This window comes from Fringilla coelebs (genome assembly GCF_963513975.1).
Source record: "Fringilla coelebs genome assembly, chromosome: 6".
NCBI lineage: Eukaryota > Metazoa > Chordata > Aves > Passeriformes > Fringillidae > Fringilla > Fringilla coelebs.
Genome location: NC_140034.1, coordinates 3,549,339 through 3,572,216, shown reverse-complemented (window position 1 = coordinate 3,572,216; position 22,878 = coordinate 3,549,339). Strand labels below are relative to the sequence as shown.

General features: G+C 49.7%; 1 protein-coding gene across 1 annotated transcript; it reads left to right on the top strand.

The window, feature by feature from the left end:
• Positions 1-546: 546 nt before the first annotated feature.
• On the top strand, positions 547-21,358 carry GCH1 (GTP cyclohydrolase 1). The gene is made up of 6 exons (XM_084207753.1): positions 547-929; positions 11,630-11,739; positions 13,950-14,005; positions 16,803-16,834; positions 17,736-17,820; positions 19,131-21,358. Exons 1-6 carry the CDS (start codon positions 608-610, stop codon positions 19,255-19,257), a joined length of 732 nt encoding a protein of 243 aa, XP_084063879.1. The 5' UTR covers positions 547-607; the 3' UTR covers positions 19,258-21,358.
• Positions 21,359-22,878: the final 1,520 nt, after the last annotated feature.

Here is a 22,878-nt window from a genome sequence, read left to right as displayed (position 1 = left end):
CAGCCCTGGGACCCCCCTGCCCTCCCAGGCCGGCTCTCAGCTCGGGGGGATCCCCTCTGATCCAGGAGCACCCCGTACCCCCCGCACACCCCTCAGCCCAGGGATCCCCCCGTACGCTCAGCCCCGAGATCCCCTCGGATCCCCCGTACCCCCAGGCCGGGTGTACCCGGTACCCCCAGACCCGGGGAACCCCTCGGATCCCCCGTACTCCCAGGCCGGGTGTACCCGGTACCCCCAGCCCCAGGGATCCCCCCGTACCCCCAGCCCGGGTGTACCCGGTACCCCCAGCCCCGGGGATCCCCTGGGATCCCCCCAGCCCGGGGTACCCCCTCCACCCCCGGCGCTCCCCCCAGCCCGGGGTCCCCTCGGATCTCCGGTGTCCCGGCTCTCACCCAGGCATCCCCCCCTGCACCGTGCCCGCATCCCGGCCCCTCCCGCCGGGCGCGGCGCTGCCATCGCGGCGGTGACACCGCGGCGGCGGCCAATGGGGGCGGCGCGGGCGGGATAAAAGCGGCGGCTCGGGCCGGGCAGGACGGCTGGGGCCGGGCAGGGACGGCCCGGGGGCAGCGCAGCTCGGGCACGGCGCGGCCCCGCTCCGGCGCTGCCCATGGAGGCGGCGCGGGGCTGGAACGGGTACGCGCGGCAGGAGCGGCCGCCGCCCTCCCCGCCCGCCGCCGCCGAGAAACCGCGCGGGGCCCCGGGCACCGGCACCGGCACCGGCACCGGCACCGGCAGCGAAGGGTGGCGGGGAGAGCGGCCCCGCAGCGAGGAGGACAACGAGCTGAGCCTGCCCAGCCTGGCCGCCGCCTACACCTCCATCCTGCGGGCGCTGGGCGAGGACCCGCAGAGACAGGGGCTGCTCAAGACGCCCTGGAGAGCGGCCACGGCCATGCAGTTCTTCACCAAGGGCTACCAGGAGACCATCGCGGGTAGGGAGCGCTCCCGGGGCTGCGGGGATGGAGCTGGAATTGATGAATGAATGAATGAATGAATTTCGTAAAGCATCGTTGCCCTTTCACCGCGTCACCCCGCTGGTGCTCCCTCGTTATCACCTGTATGTCTCGCTGTCCCCTCCCTCCCCAAATATCTTGGTTTTTTTAAAAATTAAACTCTGTGCAGGTAAAGTTTCCATTCTGTCGTAAACCTCTCGTTTGGGTGAGCAGAGCAAGTGCTTTTGCTTTCTCTCTTGTGGTGGAAACTTTTCCAGCCCTGGCGTAGGAACTTGTGGGTTCCCTCCTTCCTCCCTCCCTGGCCGAGCGAGCTGTGCTCGGACAGGGTGGGAATGTTTGTTTCCATTAGCAGACAGAAGGGGCTTGAATTTTCTCAGGAAAAGCCCCGTTCTGCCGATGCTTTAATCAAGTGAGGTCTTTCATAGGCGGGAATGAAACTTAAGGAAGAGAGGTGAGGAGAAAGGAGGAGGACAGGGAGATCCCCTCCCCATCTCAGGGTCCCAGCAGCAAGTGCAGGTGTGGAGAGAAACCCCAGGTTCACATCCGTGCCCCAGCTGGGTGAGGGTGTGAGGAAAGGAACTGGCTGGGATATGTTCTCATCAACAAGCTCCAATGCAGGGTAAATACTTGAAAATTTGGTTTTTTACATCACTTTTCCTCTTCTCAGCCTCTTGGCTAAGGACTGTACCTAGTACAAACAGTAAAAAAGAGCCTGGAGAGCTTGGGAATTCCCCTTTCTGCTCCTTCTTACAGTAAAAGGCAAGTTCCTGTCGGTGAGGGATGCAAAGAGGGTCAGCAGGGGTCTCTGAGTGCGGCTGGGGAAGGGCTGCTCCTGCTCTGCTCTCCGGAATGCAGCGCTGGTGCGCTGAGCCTGCCCGGGCTCCATCAGGATGTTAAAGGCTGCACTGTGCTGATTGATGGCATCGGGGAGCTCCCCTGGCACATCAGAGCCCTTCTCTGAGTGCTCTGTGCTTCAACTTAAAGGCTGGGGTTTGTGTTTAGTTTCTCTTTTTTATTTCTCTGCTGTTGGCTCTTTCGAAATCAGATTTCTACAACTTCCAGCATTCACTTACTCACGGCCAGCTCAAGCTCTTGTGCCACTGTTGTGTCCCAGGAATTTCTGCCCTGGAAGTTGTTCTGCCTTTCAGACCAAGCCAGGTTTTTGGCTCACATCTGGGAGCAGCACTGGGCTGCAGTGGCCATCCTTGTTCCTCTCCTAGTCCTGCTGCACGGTGTGTCTGAGGTGAGGTTTCATCAGGCATCCTCTTTTCTTTACTGGGATTCACTTTCCTCATTTTACTGCTGTAAAACACAGGAGGTCTCTCGGTCATCCTGCCAGGCTCTAGCAGAAGGAATGTTTTCAGTGATAATTTGAGCATCAATTTCTGTGCTGAACCTGGGTGTGGTTGCTGCCCTTCTTAACTGCTCTCTTATCTTGCTGCCAGTTTTGTGTGCTCACGTTACCTGAAGTAATTTTAAAAACTTTTTTCTGCTCCAAGGTGGGTTTTCTGGGGTCTCCTAATCTCTCACACTCATTTAATTAAGCAGAGTAGTTCTGGATACTCCCCTTCTCTGATTATCCATGGGAGAGAGCTGTATTATATCCAAGGATAGGAAATGTCACTGCTCGTGCTCTGCTCCTGGGCTGCTTTTTTCTTTTCAGGAAATCATGTGGAGCTGTGACACTAACATTCCTTCCTGGGTCAGGTGGGGAATCCTTTTGCTTCCCAGCCACTCACCCCTTCTTGCAGGATGCTCATCTTCCACTTTTCCCAGCCAAACAGAAGGAAGAGCTGCAGCTGAAGGACAAACCCACAGCAGATAGCAAAGCAAAGTGGTGGATGAAGAGTTTGTTAGGAGAATCAATATAAGTAAACTCTTTTTAGAGAGTTTTAAATGCCTGATGAACCCTAGAGCCAACAACTACAGAATATTTGGGCACAAGAGTTGCTTTGGGACTGCTGTCTCTGCTGCAGCATCCTCTGCTGTTCCCTTGGTTATACTAATCCAGCTCTCTGCCTGGCCAGGCTGGGAACTGGCCCAGCAAGTGAAAAAGAAAATGAACCAAAACAAGGCCAAACCCTCCCCAAAAACCTGACAAGAAGCAGAGCTGACCTCTTGTTTTCTCAGGCTTTTTTTTTTTTCAACTTATTCAGCTCCTCCTGTGGAGCTGTCTGTGTAGGCAGAAGTTAAAGCAGGGAGTGTTTTGAGGAGTGTTTCCATTTTATCCCTGCAGCAGGCAGAAGATGAGGGGCTCTTGCAATAGCTGCAAGTTCCATCCTCCCAAGGAAGGTTCCTCAGGTAAAAGCTCAGTGGTGATGGTGGTACAGCCCCATGGCCAGAGGCAGAGGTTGTGTGTGTGTGTTGCAGCAGGTCCCTGCTGAGCTCACAGACCCTGCCAGGGCGTGGAGGTGCTGCCAGAGTGGACAGCCAGGAGGGAGGGACACAGGTGAACCAGGACAGTGAATGTCAGGACAGGGACAGGCTGTAAAATCAGCCCTGTGACCTCGTCTGCTGCAGCATCTGCCCTGGGGAGGCAGGGGGGAGCAATTAATGTCTGATGGAGTTTTCATTTTCCATAAAGGAGCACAAAGGAAGATGTGATAGATGCACACCCAAATGATGGAATTGTTGAGGTTGGTGAAGCCCTCTAAGGTCGAGTCCAACCCTTCCCCCAGCACTGCCAAGGCCACCACTGGCCACCACCAGTTGCCACATTCACATGGCTTTTAAATCCCTCCAGGAAAGGGGACTTCACCCTTGCCCTGGGCAGCTGTGCCAATGCCTAATCACACTTCAGTGAAGACATTTCCCCCAATATCCAATCTAAACCTTCCCTGGTACAACCTGAGCCCCTTTCCCCTTGTCCTGTCCCTGTTCCCTGGGGCACAGCCCGACTCCCCCTGGCTGTCCCCTCCTGTCAGGAGCTGTGCAGAGCCACAAGGTCCCCCCTGAGCCTCCTTTGCTCCAGCCTGAGCCCCTGCCCAGCTCCCTCAGCCCCTTCCCCAGCTCTGTTCTCTCCTGAGAGTGTAACTTTGCTGTGCACTGCCAGGTCTGTGTTTGGTGGGCTTGACTTTCACCTCCCTCTCTGTTATTGCAGGGGGTTGGACTGGATGGCCTGTAGGGATCCCTTCCAGCCCAAACCATCCCATGAGCTTTTTGGTGTCTGAGAACATAATAATACCAACTTGGAGCATGGTTCAATGTGCTGTCATTTGATCTCCTGTGCTGGGTGTTGTCACTTTGCTTCCATGACACCTACTTGTATTTCTATGTCTATATTGTCTATATTGTAGGGAAGATAACACCTGAATTCTGTCTCTCCATTCAGATTTGTGAGCAGCAGAGAAGCTGATTCTGCTTTCCAGCTTCTACTCTGTGTATTTCCTGCCTTGTTCTCAGCAGTGCAGAGCGACTGTTCCTGCCTTACCCTCCATTCATCTCTGCTATCTGTGTTCTGCAGCTGCTCAGTGCTGTGTGTCAGAGCCATTAGTAGAGTTTACTTGTTAAATATCTGTATCTGGCTCTTTCTGTTAATTCCAGATTGTCATTTATTAATCCTGGCTTTACTAAAGGCCTCAACCTTTCATTGACAGGATGTATTCAAATGTGCTGTTCCCACTTCTGTAGTACCAGTCATCACACTTGGCAAGAATGCCTCTAGTGATTTCAAATAAAATCCACCTGGGGACCAGATTAAAAATCCTGACAGCTCAGTGCAGACGCTCAAGCACTGGTGTAGACTGGCAGCTGTTGCAACACAAACCTCTCAATGTGTTGGTAAGGAAGGCAGAGTAGGAAAGTCACCAAAATAGCAACTTCCAATTTCATGCAGTGCTTCTGTGCCAGCATCCAGGAACATCTGTTCTTTTCCAGGGTCAGATCTATCAACTATTTCTGGGTGTAAATTGTATTTCAGAATAGCCCCCTTGGCTGGTGGGGGCTAACAGCAGGGCTGTGAGAGCCAGGTGCCTTTTTGAGAGCTGGTTCAGGCAGCTACCTGCCACACAGAGGTCAAACCTCATCCCTCCTTTTGCTAAAGGCTTCATGGCATGCTCAGAGCTGCTGTCTGAGGGTCTAACAATAAACACCATGAAGCACAAGTGTGTGCACAGGCAGTAAATGAATGAGTAAATGGAAATACAAGGTTGCAGACAGCACCAGCTCTCAACTGAAGCTGAAGGTTCAGACCCAAGCAACTGGTAAGTTACAGAAACAGTGTCAGTGATTCTGCCTTTGAAAGGTGAATCATAAATGAGTTGGTTTGGATTGTGTAATCCTGCAGGAAACATTAGGCACAGGGCTGGACGAGCTGCCTGCATCTGCAGGAGGAAGTTAAGTTGTTCTCATCAGCCAGAAACACCCAAAGCAAAACTTGTTCACCAATCTGGGCTTGCTTGGTGATGGTGGGAGCTGCTGCCAGGGGAGTGTCCCAGCCTTTATTCATGAGCAGCTCCCAGGCATGTTGGCAGGTTCACCCACCCTTTCAGTGTGTTTAACAGGGAAATGAGAATCAGAAATGCTGGGAGGGGATGACTTTGCTTCCTGGACCTCTGTGGTTTGAAAGGCTGCATGTTAGCTGCCTGCAAGGCAAGTGACTCTGCTGGGCAGCTTTTATTTCAAAGCAAAAAACTAGTTAGGTCATTTCCTCACTCATCAGTTTACATGCTTTTCCTACACTGAGGGAGGGTGAAAAAATTCAACCTCAATAATCTTTTCTTCTAGTCTGTGTGGATTTGGTATTTTCATAGAGGACAACAATGGTGTAAGCTCCTAAATTTTTCCAGCCTGCTTGGTTTGCTGTGCTGAGGTGCTAAGCATTGCTGTGTCAAAACACACAGTGCCTTAAGCAAACAAGGCTGTTTGCTCAGCAGCACTGCCCTTTGCTGGGCTGGGGAGCTGCTGTGTTTTCCTGGAATCGAGGTGCTGCTGCCTCATCCGTGAGGACATGGGTGCAGCACTGTGATCTGTTGGCAGCGAAACCTCAGCACTGCTGTGCTCCAGCCAGGGCTGGTTCCTGGAAAAGCAGAGGGTGGGAAATACAGGATTGTTCAGACAGAGGGGTCTTGGGGTTTCTTCAACCTCTGCCCCCGCAGAAGGGAAGCCTACCATGCTGGAGCACACATTAAATGCAGTGGGAGTTCTGGGAACTGGGACTTCCCTGGATCATCTCCCCTTCCTGTTAATGCTCAAGTAACACTAAGCTTGGTTGGGTTCAGTCAGGAATTTAGTAAATATTGTAACCTCTTGGATCTGAACTGTTGCAGGCTTCTGATCTTTCATGTTGCTCTTCTAAAGTGTTTTGCCTTTGATTTTTCCTTTGTTTCAGTTTCAGAAAGAAGTGTGGATGAGCACCTTCTGTGACATGGGACATTGAAATGCTTATTGAAAAATCCTGATACATTTTAATGAGCATCTCCATAATGCTGCCTTCCCTCATATTAATAATCCTCCTGGCAGAGGACAACTTCTAGAACCTAATCTTGGCTTCATCTGTCTGCAGTAGCTGGTCTGTTATGAATAGACTCCAGTCTCACTACAACAGGGAGGGTATCTCACAGGAAAATAAACAAACCTGTACAAATCACAGCCAGAATTAGCTGAACAGCAATAATGCTGCTCCTTTATCTTTGCCTCCATGAAATGTCCCTTGAATCACGTGTCTGGTTCACTCCCTTCTGGTAACTGAGGGATTGGGCTCTGCTTCTGAAGCAAATGTTCCTGTCTGGAGCTGTTTCTAGAAGTTTGGTGATGAAATCTGAAATAGTAGCCAGAAAGTTGTAAATTTTTTGTGTCTAAGGTTTGTTATCACATGTGTTCATTTCTCAGCATCTTTTGAACTCTATTGCCTATTTAAACAGTCATGAGGCATCTCAGGCTGTGCCTCTTTCTAGAGCTCCTCAAGTCTTCTTGAAGCAAATGACAAACCCAGAGCCTCCTTTCTTAGCAACCTGAAGTCATTAACTTTCTGCAGCAGTACAAGCCCTTTACATTAATGTTTTTATGGCCTGGGTCTCTGAATGCATAACAAATTCCTGGTGCCTTTTTTATACTCAAAGGCTGCAATAATTTTCTTGTTGCTTGTCTGGAATCTTTTCCCTACCTAGTTGCCTGTAATGTCATCACATCAATAATGAGAAACAGTCAGGTTTGACTTCACATTTTACTGCTTACCCAGCAGTGGCTGAGAGGTTTTTCCAGCAGCTCCCTTCCAGATTTTCCCCTGACCCTGCAATCTGCTGGTTTCCCTGCCACACATCCAGCTGTTAACTGGGGTCTCCTGCTGCCAGTCACATCTGTCCTCAGCTGGGGAGGAACTCTGACAAAGACAACCAGAAATGTCTGCCAGCATTCCCCAGGTGTTTCTGCCTCAAAGGCCAGTGAGGCTTGGCTGGTTCATGGCACTGCTCTTCTGGAGCACCTCCAAACCATCCCCTGCTCCTGGCTCATGTGAGGTCCCTGTCTCTGCTTTGGGTGTAACTCTGTTCTGGAGGTGTCTGAGCTCAGCCAGCCTTCAGTTTGCTCCAGCTGGTGGGAGGTGTGAATTGTCCCATAGGATGTCATCCTGCCTTGGCTGAGCCCATTCCTGCCCTCCTGTGGCACCTGAGGGTCACTGTGGAGAGCAAGGGACAGTGGGGACAGGCAGGACCTGTGGAATGGGGGTCAGGGGAACCTTGTGCCTCTGCCAGGGTGGATGAGCAGCAGTGTCAGGGAGCTCCTGAGGCTGCCTTGATCCTGCTGGCACTGAGCAACCTGCACTTAAATTGGAGCTGTGAGGCAGCTTAACAGCAGAGGGAAGTGCTTAAACTCCTGGTGAGAGCAGCCTGCATCCCTTCACTCCCAGCACAGTAGAAAAGGCAGCTCTGGAGCGCTGTGAAGCTGCTGCAGTGCTGCCATCCTTCCTCCCCATCACCTCCTCAGCCCATTCTGGGTGGGCTCTGCCTTCTCTGGTTGCCAGAGGTGCTTTTGCTTTCCTGTGTCACATTAAAGCCATGCAAATAGTTTCTATAGCAACAGGTATCTTTGCTGAGCTCTGACGCAAAATCCTGAAAGGTCTTTCTCGTTCTGTCTTCATATGGGTTCTGATTTTTTATTTTATCAACTCTTTTTGAAGATAAAGGGCAAATTAATTCTGCTCTGTTTCAGGAGTTAACTTGCAGCACAGGTGACTGTTTAGTTTCAACAGCCCACTGAAGTTTTTGCACCAGGAACTGAACTTTTGGCTGAAGGAAAAATCAGCCAAAAGTTGGAATAATTTAGAGAGCACCCTGACTGTACAAACCATGAAATCAAATTAGTGAAGCAGGGAGCATGGGCTGCTTGGTAGAGTGAAAGAACAGGAAAAGGGACAAAAATTTGTCCCCAGCTTTGCTTCTAGCCTGGTTAGGCTGAGGCTTTTCCCCCTTCTGTCCTTTCAGCTCTCTTAAATTTTCCAGAACATGAGCTGCAGCACACGGGCTGAGCTTGTCAGAACCCTGTTTGATGCTATTACAAGTGGGAAAAAAATAGAAAAAAAAATTCAAAAAAACTCTAAAAAACCCTGAAAAACCCCAGACAAATGTAGATAAAATGGTGTAGCCTCCCTGCACGAGGTGCTTGAGTCTGTGCCAGAGAAGTGTCTCCTGTGTAATCCCTGCAAACAACTGCTGCAGCGGGACACAGGTGGGAGCAGCTGTGAGAAGACGCTCTGCTCACTCTGCTTTTGTCAACACAGGGCTCCAAAGGGGGAGGTGTGGGATGGGCAGGCTTCAAGCTGGGCTGATTTTCAGGAAGAGAGACTTGTGAAGTAGAGACTGGAGCAGAGTAGGGGTGAATGACCACTCAAGACCGTGGCCATTGACTCAGGTGGTGGCCTTCAGCCTCACACTTGGTTTTACCTTTGTGTCCTTGTATCCCCTGGCACTTGGGCAGGGGTTTTTGGAGGGCCTAACACTGAGCTGGTTTCTTCCTTGGTGGGCCCTTCTTTTCAGGGAGTGGCTGGTGCTGACAAAATCAGCACATCTCACTGCAGGCACAGCTGTCTGTGACCTGGCTGCTATTGCTGCTAATATTAAATAAGAAAATAAAAGGTGTAAAAATGGCAAGACCGCTATAAATAAGAAGAGTGAAGCACCTGACAGCCCTGTGGCCGCATTCTTGATGTGCAGATCTGTTTTCTTACCTCTGAAACCCCCCTGGTTGTGCTGGGGCAATGCCCACGCTGCCGAGGCTGGGCTGTGGCATTAGAGGGGATGTGCAGGAAGGGTGGATGCTCTTTGTGCTCCTGTTTGATTGCTTTGGCCATGAGAAGGTTACAGGATGCCTTTTGTTCCTGGAGTTGCCTGTGTGGTACTTCTGAGGTCACTAAAACTTCTCTTTGGCTGAGCTGTGTCCATGATACGACACAGCTGTGAGAGAAAGTTTGTGAGGATCTACAAACACATCTTTTGTGTGTTAATTAGTGTGTATCCATCCATATACACATGGATATGAGGCTCCATGAGTGAAGTACCTTCTGTTGTAGCTCTGGCCCTGCTCTGTGTCACACCCCAGGACTCTTAATGAGAATTTGGCCGTTTCTGGCTGTTCTGAACAATCTGCTTTGCTCGTGCGCTGACGTAAATCCATATCTGACATCAGGCTCTGATATGCTCCTGGTGAGGCTGCTGTGACCTGAGCTGGGGGTCTGATAACAGCACCAGTCACTCTGGAGATGCTTCGTGGATCTGTTTGGATTTTGTTTTAATGACTCTGGCCAGGGCAGCAGGTTTTGTGCAACCACTGTTTGCCTTTCTGCTGTGGAAATGGCACAGCTGCAGAGTGCTGCAGGAGGGAGCTCAGAACCCAGACTGCTGCTCTGCCTCCCCTTCCCTCTCCCGTGAGCCTGTTCGGATCCTCTGGTTTGGGTTCTCCCTTTGCCTGCCTGAGTTCACAATGACACAACTGCATGTGCTGCCCATGCAGTCAAAACCCTCTCCAGCGGTGCTTGGTGTAAACCAGACCCAGAAATTCAAAGAACACAATCCTGTGCCTTCACAGAGCGGCTCCCTGGCCTTTTTCATGCCCCTATTCCTGCCCTCTGACCTGATCCAAACCCTCCTGGGATTCATCCTGGCTGCCTTGGAGCTCGCCAGCCCTTCTCAGGAAAGATCCCGCGTGGCAGGCGGAACGCTGGCGCGCAGTTTCCAGGGTTACCTGTGCAGGGCTGATAGCAGGCAGGAAATTAAAATGCTCCACGATGATGATCCCTTATCGACAGCAGATGGTGGCCATTAGCTGGATGTGCTTGTCAGGGGAAGGCACCAAGGCAAGCAGAGCAGACATCACTGCTGGATTTGTGTCACCACCACCACTGGGTTTGTGTCACCACCACCACTGGGTTTGTGTCACCACCACCATTGGGTTTGTGTCACCACCACAACCATTGGGTTTGTGTCACCACCACCATTAGATTTGTGTCACCACCACCATGAGATTTGTGTCACCACCACCACCACCACTGGGTTTGTGTCACCACCACCACCATTGGGTTTGTGTCACCACCCCCATTGGGTTTGTGTCATCACCACCACCATTAGATTTGTGTCACCAACACCACTGGGTTTGTGTCACCACCACCATTAGATTTGTGTCACCACCCCTGCTGGTTTTGTGTCACCACCCCTGCAGGTGCTCCCTGGGGCATGCAGGGCAGTCCCTGAGTACCCTGGTCTGGCTGTGGTGTGTGGGACTTTGCTTTCCTGGAAGTAACTCCAAGGAGCCAGTGTGGCTTCCAGCTGAACTTGTTTGCAGAGTTCCTTGTCCCTGTCATCAGCCCTCCTGTACAGATGGCTCTCTCCTGCAAGTTTCTCCTTCACACACAATTTTTCTCTCTTGTTTTTCACAAGACCTGGTTTCTTGACTTGGGACTATTCTGCTTTTAAGATCTCTGAGCATGGTTCAGGTGCCTGCAATGTCTGATGTGCCAGGATTGTTTGGGGATTTGTCAAGGGACTGCAGAAAGTGGGAAATCAGCTGAGGATCCATTCTGCTGAGCTCTGAGACCAGCCAGGTGTCATATAACATATTCCTTTTCTTACTGAGCCGTCTCTTCTCCCTTCTGTCTCTGTGGGGGTTTCTGCACCTCACTCTTCTGCCAGCTCTGAGGTGCAGAATTAGGCTGGACAGCAAATCTCTCTCCAGATGTGTCTCTGCCTTCTGTGTGCACCTGAACAGCTGCTGCCTGGCCTGCTGCAGGATGGAGAAATCTGCACTCAAAGCCTTCTTGCAGACAGTAATGCTGGTGTTAAAGTGCTTGCAGGAATCACTGTGCTGGTTTAGGTTTTCCCTGACCTGGAGCTGGCTTTGCTTGGTGGGAGCACGGATGGAAGCCCACGATGTCAGCTGTTAATTGCTCTTAAGATGTCAGTAATTCTGCAGAGACCAGACCTGTTCTAACCCGTGCTCAGGCTGTTAATTAAACAGAACACTCCAGGCTGACTTCTGGTGCAGCACGTAGGCAGTGTGACACGGGGACACACGCAGGATCACACACAACCAAAACCTGCTTGTGACTGACTCCTCACTTCCCTCCCACACCTGAACCTTAAAATCTATCACCCCAAGAGAGTTCTGCCCTTGCTGCAAGCTTTCTCAGGCCCTGGCTGGAAGAGCCTGCCATGATTTTGGGGTTTGTTTTTAATGCAGATGTTTGGTTTCAGATGTCCTGAACGACGCCATCTTCGACGAAGACCATGATGAGATGGTAATTGTGAAGGACATAGACATGTTCTCATTGTGTGAGCATCACCTCGTTCCATTTGTTGGAAAGGTAACTCTCCCTCACAGAACAAACGTGGCAATGCACAATCAAAGGCCTTAAGTACATGTAAAAGACTTTGCAGCTGTAGCTACAAAGCTTTTTAAGGCTCTAAGTACTCGCTGCTTACGGCTACAGTTCTAGAAGTTTAATCTTCAGAATACAAATAAGGAAGGTCTCCTTAATGTGAGGTTTTATTTGAATTTAAGCTCCTGAAATATAATGCTCAACCTTTCCTAGTCTAAGTAATCTAATGGTTTCTGACATTTCATATCAAAGCTCCTCTCCATGAAGCAGCAGCAAGCCTTGAGGGCAGACATCTCGATATTAAACCAGCTCACCCTGCACACTGGCTCTGTCATGGATTTAGCTCCTGGCTCAGAGCTGTCCAGAGCACATTCATCTCTCTGAAACCCCCTGTGAGTGGAACAAACTCATTAGCAGCCCTGCCTTAATTATGAGAGCCAGGTCAGGGAGAGGGTGGCCAAAACTGGCCGTGCTTAACTGGGGAGCCCCGTGAACAGGGCTGGTGCTCCAGAGGGTGCTGGAATTGCAGTGCCAACAACTTCAGGAAAATAAAACTTCTCCAGTGAACCACTGTAGAGGTGATGAAGAGTTCTGAGTGGGAGCTGCCCATCTCAGCCTCTCCAGCCCCTTATCAGCACAGGAGGATGGAGCTCAGCCTGGGCCATCTGCTGCCATGAAGTGCTCACAGGTCCAAGAGCAGCACGTGCTTGTGTTGTCTATAAAATTCAATCAGTGCCACCTGTGTTCCAGGCAAAATGTCTCCCCATAATAAACCACATGAGCAGAAACCAGCTGTTTATTTAGTTGAGTCAGTTCAGGTTTGTCTGCTTCCTTTTCTAGCTGTTGGTGTTTTGTACTGGAGAGCAGGATAACCTCTTTTTCTGTGCAAGCTTTCTGTTGTGCCTGTTACTCTTGGTTGTGTGCACTGTGTGTATTCTTGGTGGTGTGCACTGTGTATATTCTCCCTGTTACTCCTGTGGCAACATGTGCATTGTTTTTACATCCAGCTGTTTAGCCTGTGTGGTTGGAGAAATCTCACAAACACCAACTCATCCTACAAAATGACTTGTTGTGGCTCTAAATATTCAGAGTAACCTTTGCCCTGCTGGGTGCACTGAACAGGCTGCAAACACTGACCTGTAGGTCTTGAACTTGCAGTTCTACTTTACAGGAAATCAAGAAATCTGCAAAAATATGGGGAACAGAAATCAAGAAATCTGCAAAAATATGGGGAACAGGATTCAAAGCTTATTTCTGAGTGGTGTCTCTCACTTTGTCTGAAATGTTTCATGTCTTTTCAGGTGTCAGTGGGTTGATTGCCTAACAGGAGGGGTAGGAATGAGCAAGTTAGCCAGGTAATCAGGTGCACTGTGGCACCTCTACTGCAGGTACAGCAGCACAGGATTCTGAGATGGGGCCTCCAGGCAAAGCCAGAATCCCCCACTGACACTCCCCTGCTCTACCTTGGCTGATTTTTCAAGTCTCTGGTACAGTGGCACGAGGACTGGTTTATAATCTGTTATAACTGTAAACACACTGCAATTCAGCAGGTTTCTAAAAGCAAGGAGCTAAAATGTCCTTCCCTCCACATCTGAGCACTTTTCTGCTAAACTTCTTCCAATTTAGTTCAAGTACATGTTCAGCACATCCATATTTGAGCAGGATGGAAGCTGAGTTCATCACCAGTGATCTCTGATACTAAAACAAGAAAAATAATCAAATCAGGAAGTGCAGCCTGATTTTTGGTGGCAAAGTACTTCTTGCCACCAGAACTTTCCCTGGAAGTAAAGCACAGTCCCTCTTCCTTCCTCTCCCTAAATCCATTTAAGGTCTTGAAAGAAAAGCATGTTTATTTTAGACAAATAGTGCTGTGCTGAGTAATAGACTGCCTCTGTACCCAGATGCAGCAGTGTTCTGCAGCATTCCTGAGACTTGGAACATGAGCCTCGACTCTTGAAGAGCTGTGACTTCTCTCCCCCTCAGAAAAACTCCCCTGTCCTTCACCAGGACCTCCTGAGATATTCCCAGCTCCACAATTCCCCAGGCTTGCATGGTGCCATGCTCCTTGCTGAGACTTCTGGGCTGTCCCAGAGTTAATTCTGGGGTAAATGCACATCCCATTGTCTGTGCATGAGTTTCACACGCCCTTGGAAGGGTGATTTTCCTGCTGCTAATGGTTCTTCTCCCCTGCCCAGGTACACATTGGTTATCTCCCCAACAAACAAGTGCTTGGCCTCAGCAAGCTTGCTAGGTAAGTGTTCTGATGAAAGTGATGCTAATTTGTGAAAAGGATTCCAGGCTCTGCTAGCTGTGCTAATCTTTTAAATCTCCTCTCCCCCTAAAGCTCAGCCCACTTTGGATTTGGATTTAGACCAATCCTCAGCATTGTTTTGTTTTATTTGTGTGCAGAGGGCAGATAAGTCTTGGAGCTGTGTGTTAATTCTCAGCAGTGGCTGCAGCAGAGCCCTGATGCTTTTGTAGGTTCCCCCAGAGCACTGGGGTCTGCAGGGAGCTCTGAGGCAAAGAACAGGAGGATTTTGTTCTGTTCTAAGGCAGGCCACAAAAAGCAGTGGGAATTTCCAGCTCTTTACCACTTGGGTGTAAATTGACTAATAAGAATAAAAAATCTGTAAATGAGCACATTTTATGGATATAAATTCAATCTAAAGCTTTCATCTCAGAAAAATGTGACATTTCTTTCTTTCACTGAAAATTTGCTGAGAGTGCTGTGGGGTAGATTTTGTAGATAAAGTTCAGCCTAAGAAACAAAGCAATTGTGATACACTTGAGAAATCCATTTATTATGCAAAATAGCTTTTTTCCCTCACCAATTCCCCTGGGTCAGTTGTTGCACTGCCTCTTGTTATTAAGTGACACTTGCTCATGCTGGTGAGGAAGAGGATGGTCAATCCCTTCAATAAGCAGATTATTTGGGATCAGAGTGAAAGGGTCCCTTTTTGAGAAATCTAAAAATTTGGCTGCAGCTCAGAAAGACCACAGAGGTTTTGCTTTCCCTGATGGCTCTGTAAATCCTGCTGTAGTTCCAGTAACACTAATGAGAAATTAGCCCTGCAAATCTGCCTGCCTGCTGGGTTTTCTTAGCAGGTAAGAAGTGTGTAGGATGTGACAGCAAAATGTCCTAAAGTGAGCCAGATCTGTTCTGGGCTCTGCTTGGCTTTGGGGGTGGGAGGATCCTTGGGGTCACACCTCACATCTCTGCTGTGCATCCTCATATTGCAGGGAGGCATCTCCCTCCCCCCAGCAGGGCTTTCAGGAGTGGGCATTGTTCTGGTTAGAGGTTTTCCAATGTGTAGATTTTCTCCTGCATGTTTGTTTTTGGTTTTTGGTTTTATTTTTGTGGCTCTAGGAGCTGCTGGAATTGTAGGCTGGGGCTCTGAGCTGTCAGACCTGCAGCTGCTGGGCAAAAATCCTCATCTCCTGTTGGCTGCTCATGCCTGGGGAATGTGTGTGGCATCCCATGGCTGGTGTTGGGCTTGGGGTGGGTCTTGGGGTGGTGCAGGGCTGGGGGGGTTTGTTGTTGTTGTTGGATTTCTGAAGAGGATCCATTCCTGCTGCAGAGACTGTCCTCAGCACGAGGTTTCAAAATGCTCAAAATGCTTTTCATGGAATTTTTTTTTTAATGCAAGTGGGAAAGTGGTGCTGGAAAAATTCAATTTTCCTCCTGTTTATCCTCAGAATGAAAAAAACCTGCATCCATATGTGCAAGGCTTCCTGCACTGTGCTCAAAGCTCAAATCTTGCCTCTTCCTAAAGTGAGGGTGAAACTCCCATATACTGCAATGATGAAAAGATTAGATTCTTGTAGAACAAAATGTTCTCACTTTTGAGGGGCTGGGAGCCAAATCGTGCCTGCCTTTGGTTTCCTGTATAATGGAACCAGTGTTCAAGCAAAGATTTGTGAGGCTCTTGGTGCTCTAGGCCTAATCTTTCATAATAGGATTAGTTTTATGTGGTGAGTTTCTGCAGTTGTGGATGACCTGTGTTCAGTAAACAAACATCTTTCCCTGGGTTTTAAGCTCAGGCTTGAAAATGCTCCTTCAAGTAACTGTTTTTACATAAGCACCTCGTTAGGACTTCTTCTGTGCAATATCTGAGCATGTTGCCTATCCATATGGTTAATCTAAATATTGTGTTGCTTTGTTTGATGCTGTAGCACAACCACTTCATTGCTGGAGGGGAGTTTGTGCATTTAATTCTCTCTCAAAACCAGCAGGAGAGTCTCATTGTCAAGGATGATTCTTGTAAGTGATGCTTGAGGCTGCCAGCCAGTGTCTGGCTTTTGTCTGGGGTGAGCAGACAGGTATCAAAGCTTGCTATAGCAACTCCTTTTTGTGGCCACTTGAAGTGTAATTAAACATTTGAGGTCGGCATGAGCAGCCCCTGCAGTTACAGAGCAATTATATGGATTTTCTTGAATGTGTGGATTCTGGAGCTGTCATTGAGTGTCACTTCCACTGCCACCAGTGGCTTCAATTTGGAGCTGTATTGGAGGGGACCATTAAGGTGATCCCTGCACTGAAAGGGAAGGATGGGCTGAGATATGAGTGGGTGGAGAGACTCTGTTTTAAATAAGAGCAATTCTGTCTCATTGTTCTCAGCTAAATTCGTGGTTAAATGCAAGAATCCAAAACATTTCTTGCTCAATTTCAGCTTTCTGGGCATCCATTATCTGAGCTGACCCTAAAGCACCATTTGGTCTGAAGCACAGGGAAATGTTCAGGAATTAGGGTTCAGGGAGACTTTGGACATGAATTCCCCCACAGCTGTGTGATGCAGGTGTGTGGGGATACAAGGAATTCCAAACCAGCAGAAGGAGACCAGAGCAGTGACTGGTTTGCCCTAAAAGAGTCCCTGGTGCTGTCACTCCTCACAGTGATGTGCCAAGGGCACTCTGAGATATTCCTCACAGCCATGGATTTGCACAGATCAGCTCAGGGGTCTCTTTTGACAGCACCAAATTAATTGTGAAGATCAGTCAGTGGCCAGCTGGAAATAACTGTAATATTGTCTTTTTCCTTTCTCCTTCAGGATCGTGGAAATATACAGTAGAAGATTACAAGGTAAACACAAAATTTGGTGTTTGTTCTGTGCTCTCCTCTCCTAGTCAGTGCAGGGGGCTGGAAACTGGGGCTGGGCTGGAGATGTGGAGTTTAAGAGGGGAGAAAAACGCTTCTTGAAGAGGTTATGTTGCTGCTCTCAGCCCCTGCACTCCCAGTGAAGGGAACTTCTGCCTAGGAAACTAAATGGAGGCTGGAACTGATTCCAGGGATGAGTGTGCTCCAGGTAGAGCTGCCAGGAACAACTAAACCAGTTGGATGCTGCTGGGGATGAGCTCTCCTGCAGGGATTTGGAGAGATGCCTTCAGGAATCCTTGTCTGAGGCAGTGGAGCAAGAGCTGCCTCCTGCCCCTGGGAAGGAGAGGAAGCTGCAGGGTCCAAACCTTGGGTTGGGCTGGTCCTGCTGCCTCTGTTCCGTGGTTAAATGTGGCCTGGTCTTGGCAAGAGAGGTCTCAGTGACCACCAGGCTGGTGAGTAAAGGGTGCTGGAGCTGCAGGAAGTAAAGCTTGGCACAAAGCTCATTTTTGATCTCAGTTTCCTTTCCCTAAGAAGAGAAATTGGGCGTGTGGAATAAATGGCGCGGCAGGAACGCCGGGAACGAGCGCGCTGAAAACTGAAACAGAGAGGCCAGAAAATCCTCTTGCAAAATAGGAAACGGAGGAGCTGTTAGAACAAATTGTGGTTGGAGGGGTGGAATGCAAAATGGCTCCAAAGATAAACAAGAAAATTAAAGATCTGTTCCAGGATACAATGGAAAAGAGGATGGGCAGGGGTTGGAGCAACCTGGTGGGAGGGGTCCTTGCCCGTGGTGGGGGGTTTGGAATGAGATGAGCCCTAATGTCCCTTCCAACCCAAACCATTCTGGGGTTCTGGGAACTGCCCGGACTCCCTGCTGTTCCCTCAGTCCAGGAACGCCTTACCAAGCAAATCGCCATCGCCATCACCGAGGCCTTGCAGCCCGCCGGGGTCGGCGTCGTCGTGGAAGCCACGTGAGTGATCCCAGAGTTCCAGGGCGGGATCCGGGGGATCCAGGGTGGGATCCCAGAGCTCCAGGGTGGGATCCTGGCTCTGTGTGATCCCAGAGCTCCAGGGCGGGATCCAGGGGATCCAGGGTGGGATCCTGGCTCTGTGTGATCCCAGAACTCCAGGGTGGGATCCGGGGGATCCAGGGCGGGATCCGGAGGATCCAGGGTGGGATCCCAGAGCTCCAGGGTGGGATCCAGGAGATCCAGGGGTGGTTCCAAGGGTGGGACCTAAGAGCTCCAGGGGTGGGATCCAGGAGTTCCAAGGGTGGGATCCCGGCTCTGTGTGATCTCAGGTGTTCCATGGGTGGGATCCCAGCTCTGTGTGATCCCAGGAGTTCCAGGGGTGGGATCCAGGAGGTCCAGGGGTGGGATCCTGGCTCTGTGTGATCCCAGGTGTCCCATGGGGGTGATCCCAGCTCTTTGTAATCCCAGGAGTTCCAGGAGTGGGATCCCAGATGTCCCATGGGTGGGATCCAGGAGTTCCAAGGGTGGGATCCCAGCTCTGTGTGATCCCAGGAGTTCCAGGGGTGGGATCCAGGTGTTCCAGGGGTGGATCCCAGCTCTGTGTCATCCCAGGTGTCCCATGGGTGGGATCCTGGCTCTGTGTGATCCCTGTGCTGCAGGGCTGGTGCATGGTAGCTCTGTGCTATGCTTGGTTATCAGGCAGAGGGATTAGTAATAATAATAATAATAATAATAATAATAATAATAATAATAATAATAATAATAATAATAACAACAATCCTATTAATAATAACATATGACTAGTAGTAATAAAAAATTAGTGATCCTGATGTGCTGGAGCCCACATTCAAAGTGGGAGCTGCCTGATCCTCTGTGGGGATGTGGCAGTGAGGAGCTGTCCCCACTGCACCAGGTCCATGCCCTGTGCTCCTTCTGCCTCCTGGAGCAGGGCAGAGCCTGGGACCAGCAGCAGGCATGTCCTGTGCTCAGAGTGCACCTTGGGAAGGTGGGATTTCCCTGGGATAGAGGAGAGAAGGCAGAGCTCAGCGGTGAGGATGTGACTCTTCCTCAGCTGAGGCGCTGCAGGTGCCATTTCTGGTTGAGGAGGTTCTGTGACCTTCCCAGAACGGAATGTGACTGTGTGAGAAACATCTCCCCTGGTGGGATTGGTGTAAGAAACATCTCCCCTGGTGGGATTGGTGTAAGAAACATCTCCCCCGGTGGGATTGGTGTAAGAAACATCTCCCCTGGTGGGATCCCCTTCCCCAGGAGTGTTCCTGAGGCCCTGACTCCCCTCTGCTTTCTCCTAGGCACATGTGCATGGTGATGCGAGGGGTGCAGAAAATGAACAGTAAAACTGTAACCAGCACGATGCTGGGCGTGTTCCGGGAGGATCCAAAGACTCGGGAAGAATTCCTGACCCTCATCAGGAGCTGAAGCTGTGTCACCCTCTGGATGCACTCTGGGTTGTTCTGTCCTGTGTCGCTGTCTGTCCTTGTTCCCACGTCCCAGCCCTAAACTAAATCGTTGTGAGTTTTTGTCACGGTCTTTGTGCAGTGAAGGCTCCTGGTGGCACCTGGGGAAGGTGGGATGAGGGAGGCTCCTCCTGGATTCCCACTGAGGCTGATGCCACAGACTTAAGAGCCACAAATAGGAGTTTGGAAATGTTTTTCCGTCCATAATAGCAGTCAGGAGAGAGGTGGGGCTCAGGAGTGAGGTGGATATTTATGAAATAGTTGTGTTTATTAGAATAAATGTGGAGCAGCACAGGAAACACCTGAAGGGATGTGGATCTTTGTAGGATTGGGATTGTCCTGAATTATTGGACCATGTTTTATTGCAAGTCTTGCAGTGGCTGTTTCAGTACCTGGATATGTGTGTTATACCTCTGAATTGTTACCTCTGGTGTGTTTTATATTCTTGCTAGTATTAACCTTCCTTTTCTGTGTATTTTTTTGTTTTGTTTTGTTTGAGAAATGTGTAAACTCCATTTTTCCTATCCTCTTAACAGGCAGGGAATTAACTTTTGAATTACTTGGGGCACAGCCCTGTCTCAGTACAAAGGGGTTTATGCACCTTTTTCTCTGTGCCTCAGAAGGTCTGACCACTTGAACTGTCAGTTTCTTACTGGTTTTAAGGAAACTTTAACAGAGGAGAGGAAAAAACCCTGCAGAGTCTGTCTGCAGGGTGCTGAGGTATCCAAAGAGGTTTTTAATGATATTTATATCCTGAGCTTTCCTCCTTGGATTTTCACTGGTTAGACAGAGAACCTAAAATTAGTCTGATAATGTGAAAATGAAGATTTGCAAACATTCCAAAGTTTCCATTTCCAATGCTGGACCAAAGGTGAGCACGAAATCCTGAGCACAGCCCGTGGTACCTCCCCTCCCTGCCCACAGGTTGGGTTATTTCAGGGCAGAGCAACCTGGAATGACAACAGCTCTCATTTCATAAGAGCAGCTGACAAAAGCCTTTCCAGGGCCACCAGGATGAATCAAACCACATTTTATTCCCCCCTCCTGTGTATGTGGCAACCTCTGTAAGTGGCAGAACTGGTACAAAAAGTTTCAGTCCAGCTGGACTTGGCTGAACTTCTGCTTTGTTACCATTTTATTGGGTGTTTTGTAACTCTTAATTGGGAAAAGATGAGGAGCAAATGGAAACCACCCTCCTCACCCTGAGCTTGCAAAACAGATGTCAGCCAGGGGGGTGATGCCCACAGGTTCCCAGGGCCCTCTCTGCTTTGCTGGACTTCAATCCAAGATGTCCCTGAACCTCAGGGGCAGCTCCAGCTCCATCTCACCAACATTCCTCCCTCCTGCTCCGGCTGCAAACAAAATGAAAATTGTGTCTGGTCAGATTGGGCCTAAAGAGCTTTTTCAAGGAGAAGGAGCTCATGTGTTTAATTACACTAATTTCACTTTGAGGACCTCCCCAGCATTACTGGAAGAATCTTTTACAGCATCCTCTGTCCTGTAGGATTAGGTGCTGTGACAGTGTTTGTCTCTGGTGTGAACAAGCTGTGCTGCACACTGCTAAGCCACACCAACTCCATGGCATTTGTTTTCCTGAAAACAAAGTTTTCAGTTCATTATGTTAAAAATATCCAGCTGAAAAGCCTTAAATCTTTCTTGCCTGAAACTGGCAGCAAACCTCTCCTTTTAGCTCAGCTGGAAGGAGATTTTGGGGACCAAAGGGGCACACACCAGAACACTTATTTCTATTTCCTTGCTTCAGTTTGGGAATTAAGTCTCTGTAAAACACTGTCTTGGTCCTGAGGCACCAAAAAGTTGTGTTTTAACCACTTATCTCTATTCAGGATAAAGTTCACGTTGCACCACCACTGTTTTTCATTTCCATGTGACCTGTAGTCCTTAAAACACACCTCTCTCTACTCGTGGCCTTGGATTCTGTTCCCATTTTTGCTGTTGTCGATCTCAGTGAGTTTTTTGGAATGTCAGCATTGTTCAAACACAGGAGCTTTAACCACACCCCGTGTGTAAATATGTAAAGGATGTACAGCCCCTGTTGTACCGCTCACCAGTGCATTGTCTCTGAAACATTAAAGCAAAATGTTATCCTTTGGAGTGGGAGCATCCTTGGGGGACCTGGAGGGGATGGCCAGAGCTCCCTCCCTGTGTGGAGGTGGTTCTCACCCATGGATGAGGGGCTGGGTTGCTCCTCTGGGATGGGTGGTGCTGTTATCCACAGGTGAGTGCCCAGCTGGTGACTCAAAAACACCTCCAGGATTTGCTGTCACCTTCTGATGGCTGCTTGGAGCCAGGGGAATCAGAGCAGATACCCTGCAGCAGGGGTGCTGAGGGGCAGTGGCTGCTCCTGGCATTCAGCTTGGGGGGTTTCACACTCTTCTTGTCCCCTTTGTGCCCTTCTGGAGCTGCCCTGGAGGCCTCACAGGGAATTCCTGGTTCCTGGCCAGATGCTCAAGTCACCTGAACAATTAAATCCCATCAGCATCTGTGCCAAGGGACCTTGAAGGTGGCACCAGAGTGGGTTGGGCTGCCCCAAGGTTGCCCCCAGGCTGGGGAGATTGGCCTAAAGCCATTCCTGCTGTCCCCCAGCCTCCCAGGAAGCAGATATTGCTGGGATTCAGGGAAAAAAAATAAATGAAATGCCTGGAGGGCAGACTTGTGAGGAGCAGGGCAGCCCAAGTGCAGAGGGAGGGGGTCACAGGGTCTGTGTCCCCTCTGGTGGCCAGGGAGGGAGAAGGGGTGATGGATGGAGCCTCCTCCAGCCCTTTCTGTGCTTTTGATCCAAATGCTCTGAACTGTGTGGAAATGAAACCCCTGGGAAGCCCCAGGAGCCCTGGCAAGCCCCGTCCTTGTGGTGAGGCTGAGTTCTGTCTTTCCCACAGCAGCATTAAAGCTGCTCCTTGTGGTGGGAAATGGTCTGGTTGGGAAAACAGGCACTTCTGCAAGGAATTATCTATTTCTATTCCCTGCTTTTCTTTTCTTTTCTTTTCTTTTCTTTTCTTTTCTTTTCTTTTCTTTTCTTTTCTTTTCTTTTCTTTTCTTTTTTTTTTTTTTTTTTTTTTTTTAGGTGTGGGATTGGGAAGGAGCTTCGCTGGGTTTGCCATCATGGGAAAATCTGTTTTCATTGGGCTGAAAAAATATTTTGCTTTATAGCTAAAAAAACCCAAAATCACCCAAAAAACCACCCTAAAACCTGCAACAAGAAGCTAAAACAGAAGGACCCAATCCTGTTAAATGAGGGGACATCCTCCCAGCCCTGACCTGCCCCGTTTCCCAGGACTCCACCTGATTTATCATGTGCTCATTCCTTTCCTGATGCTCTCCAGTGTTGCTTATCAATTTTATTTTCTCAAGAGCCCCCAACTGAGCAGCTTCTTTGAGGTTTTTCCTCTCACTTTGGTTCTTTTGGGTGTTTCCCATCCCCTCCTGCCCCTGTGCTATGGAGTGAGCAGTCCATAAATCCTTGTGCCACGTCCAGCCAGGTCCTGGGCTCTTTGGTGCTCACCCCCTGTGTTCCACCTCCAGGTGCAGGTTTTTATCATGGAATTATGAAGTCTGGGAGAGCCCT

Excerpts from the sequence above, each read along its gene's own strand:
- GCH1 (XM_084207753.1), top strand. The coding sequence starts at position 608 with ATGGAGGCGGCGCGGGGCTGGAACGGGTACGCGCGGCAGGAGCGGCCG. Across the intron at positions 11,740-13,949 it reads TCGTTCCATTTGTTGGAAAG|GTACACATTGGTTATCTCCC; the intron begins GTAACTCTCCCT and ends TCCCCTGCCCAG. Across the intron at positions 14,006-16,802 it reads GGCCTCAGCAAGCTTGCTAG|GATCGTGGAAATATACAGTA; the intron begins GTAAGTGTTCTG and ends TTTCTCCTTCAG.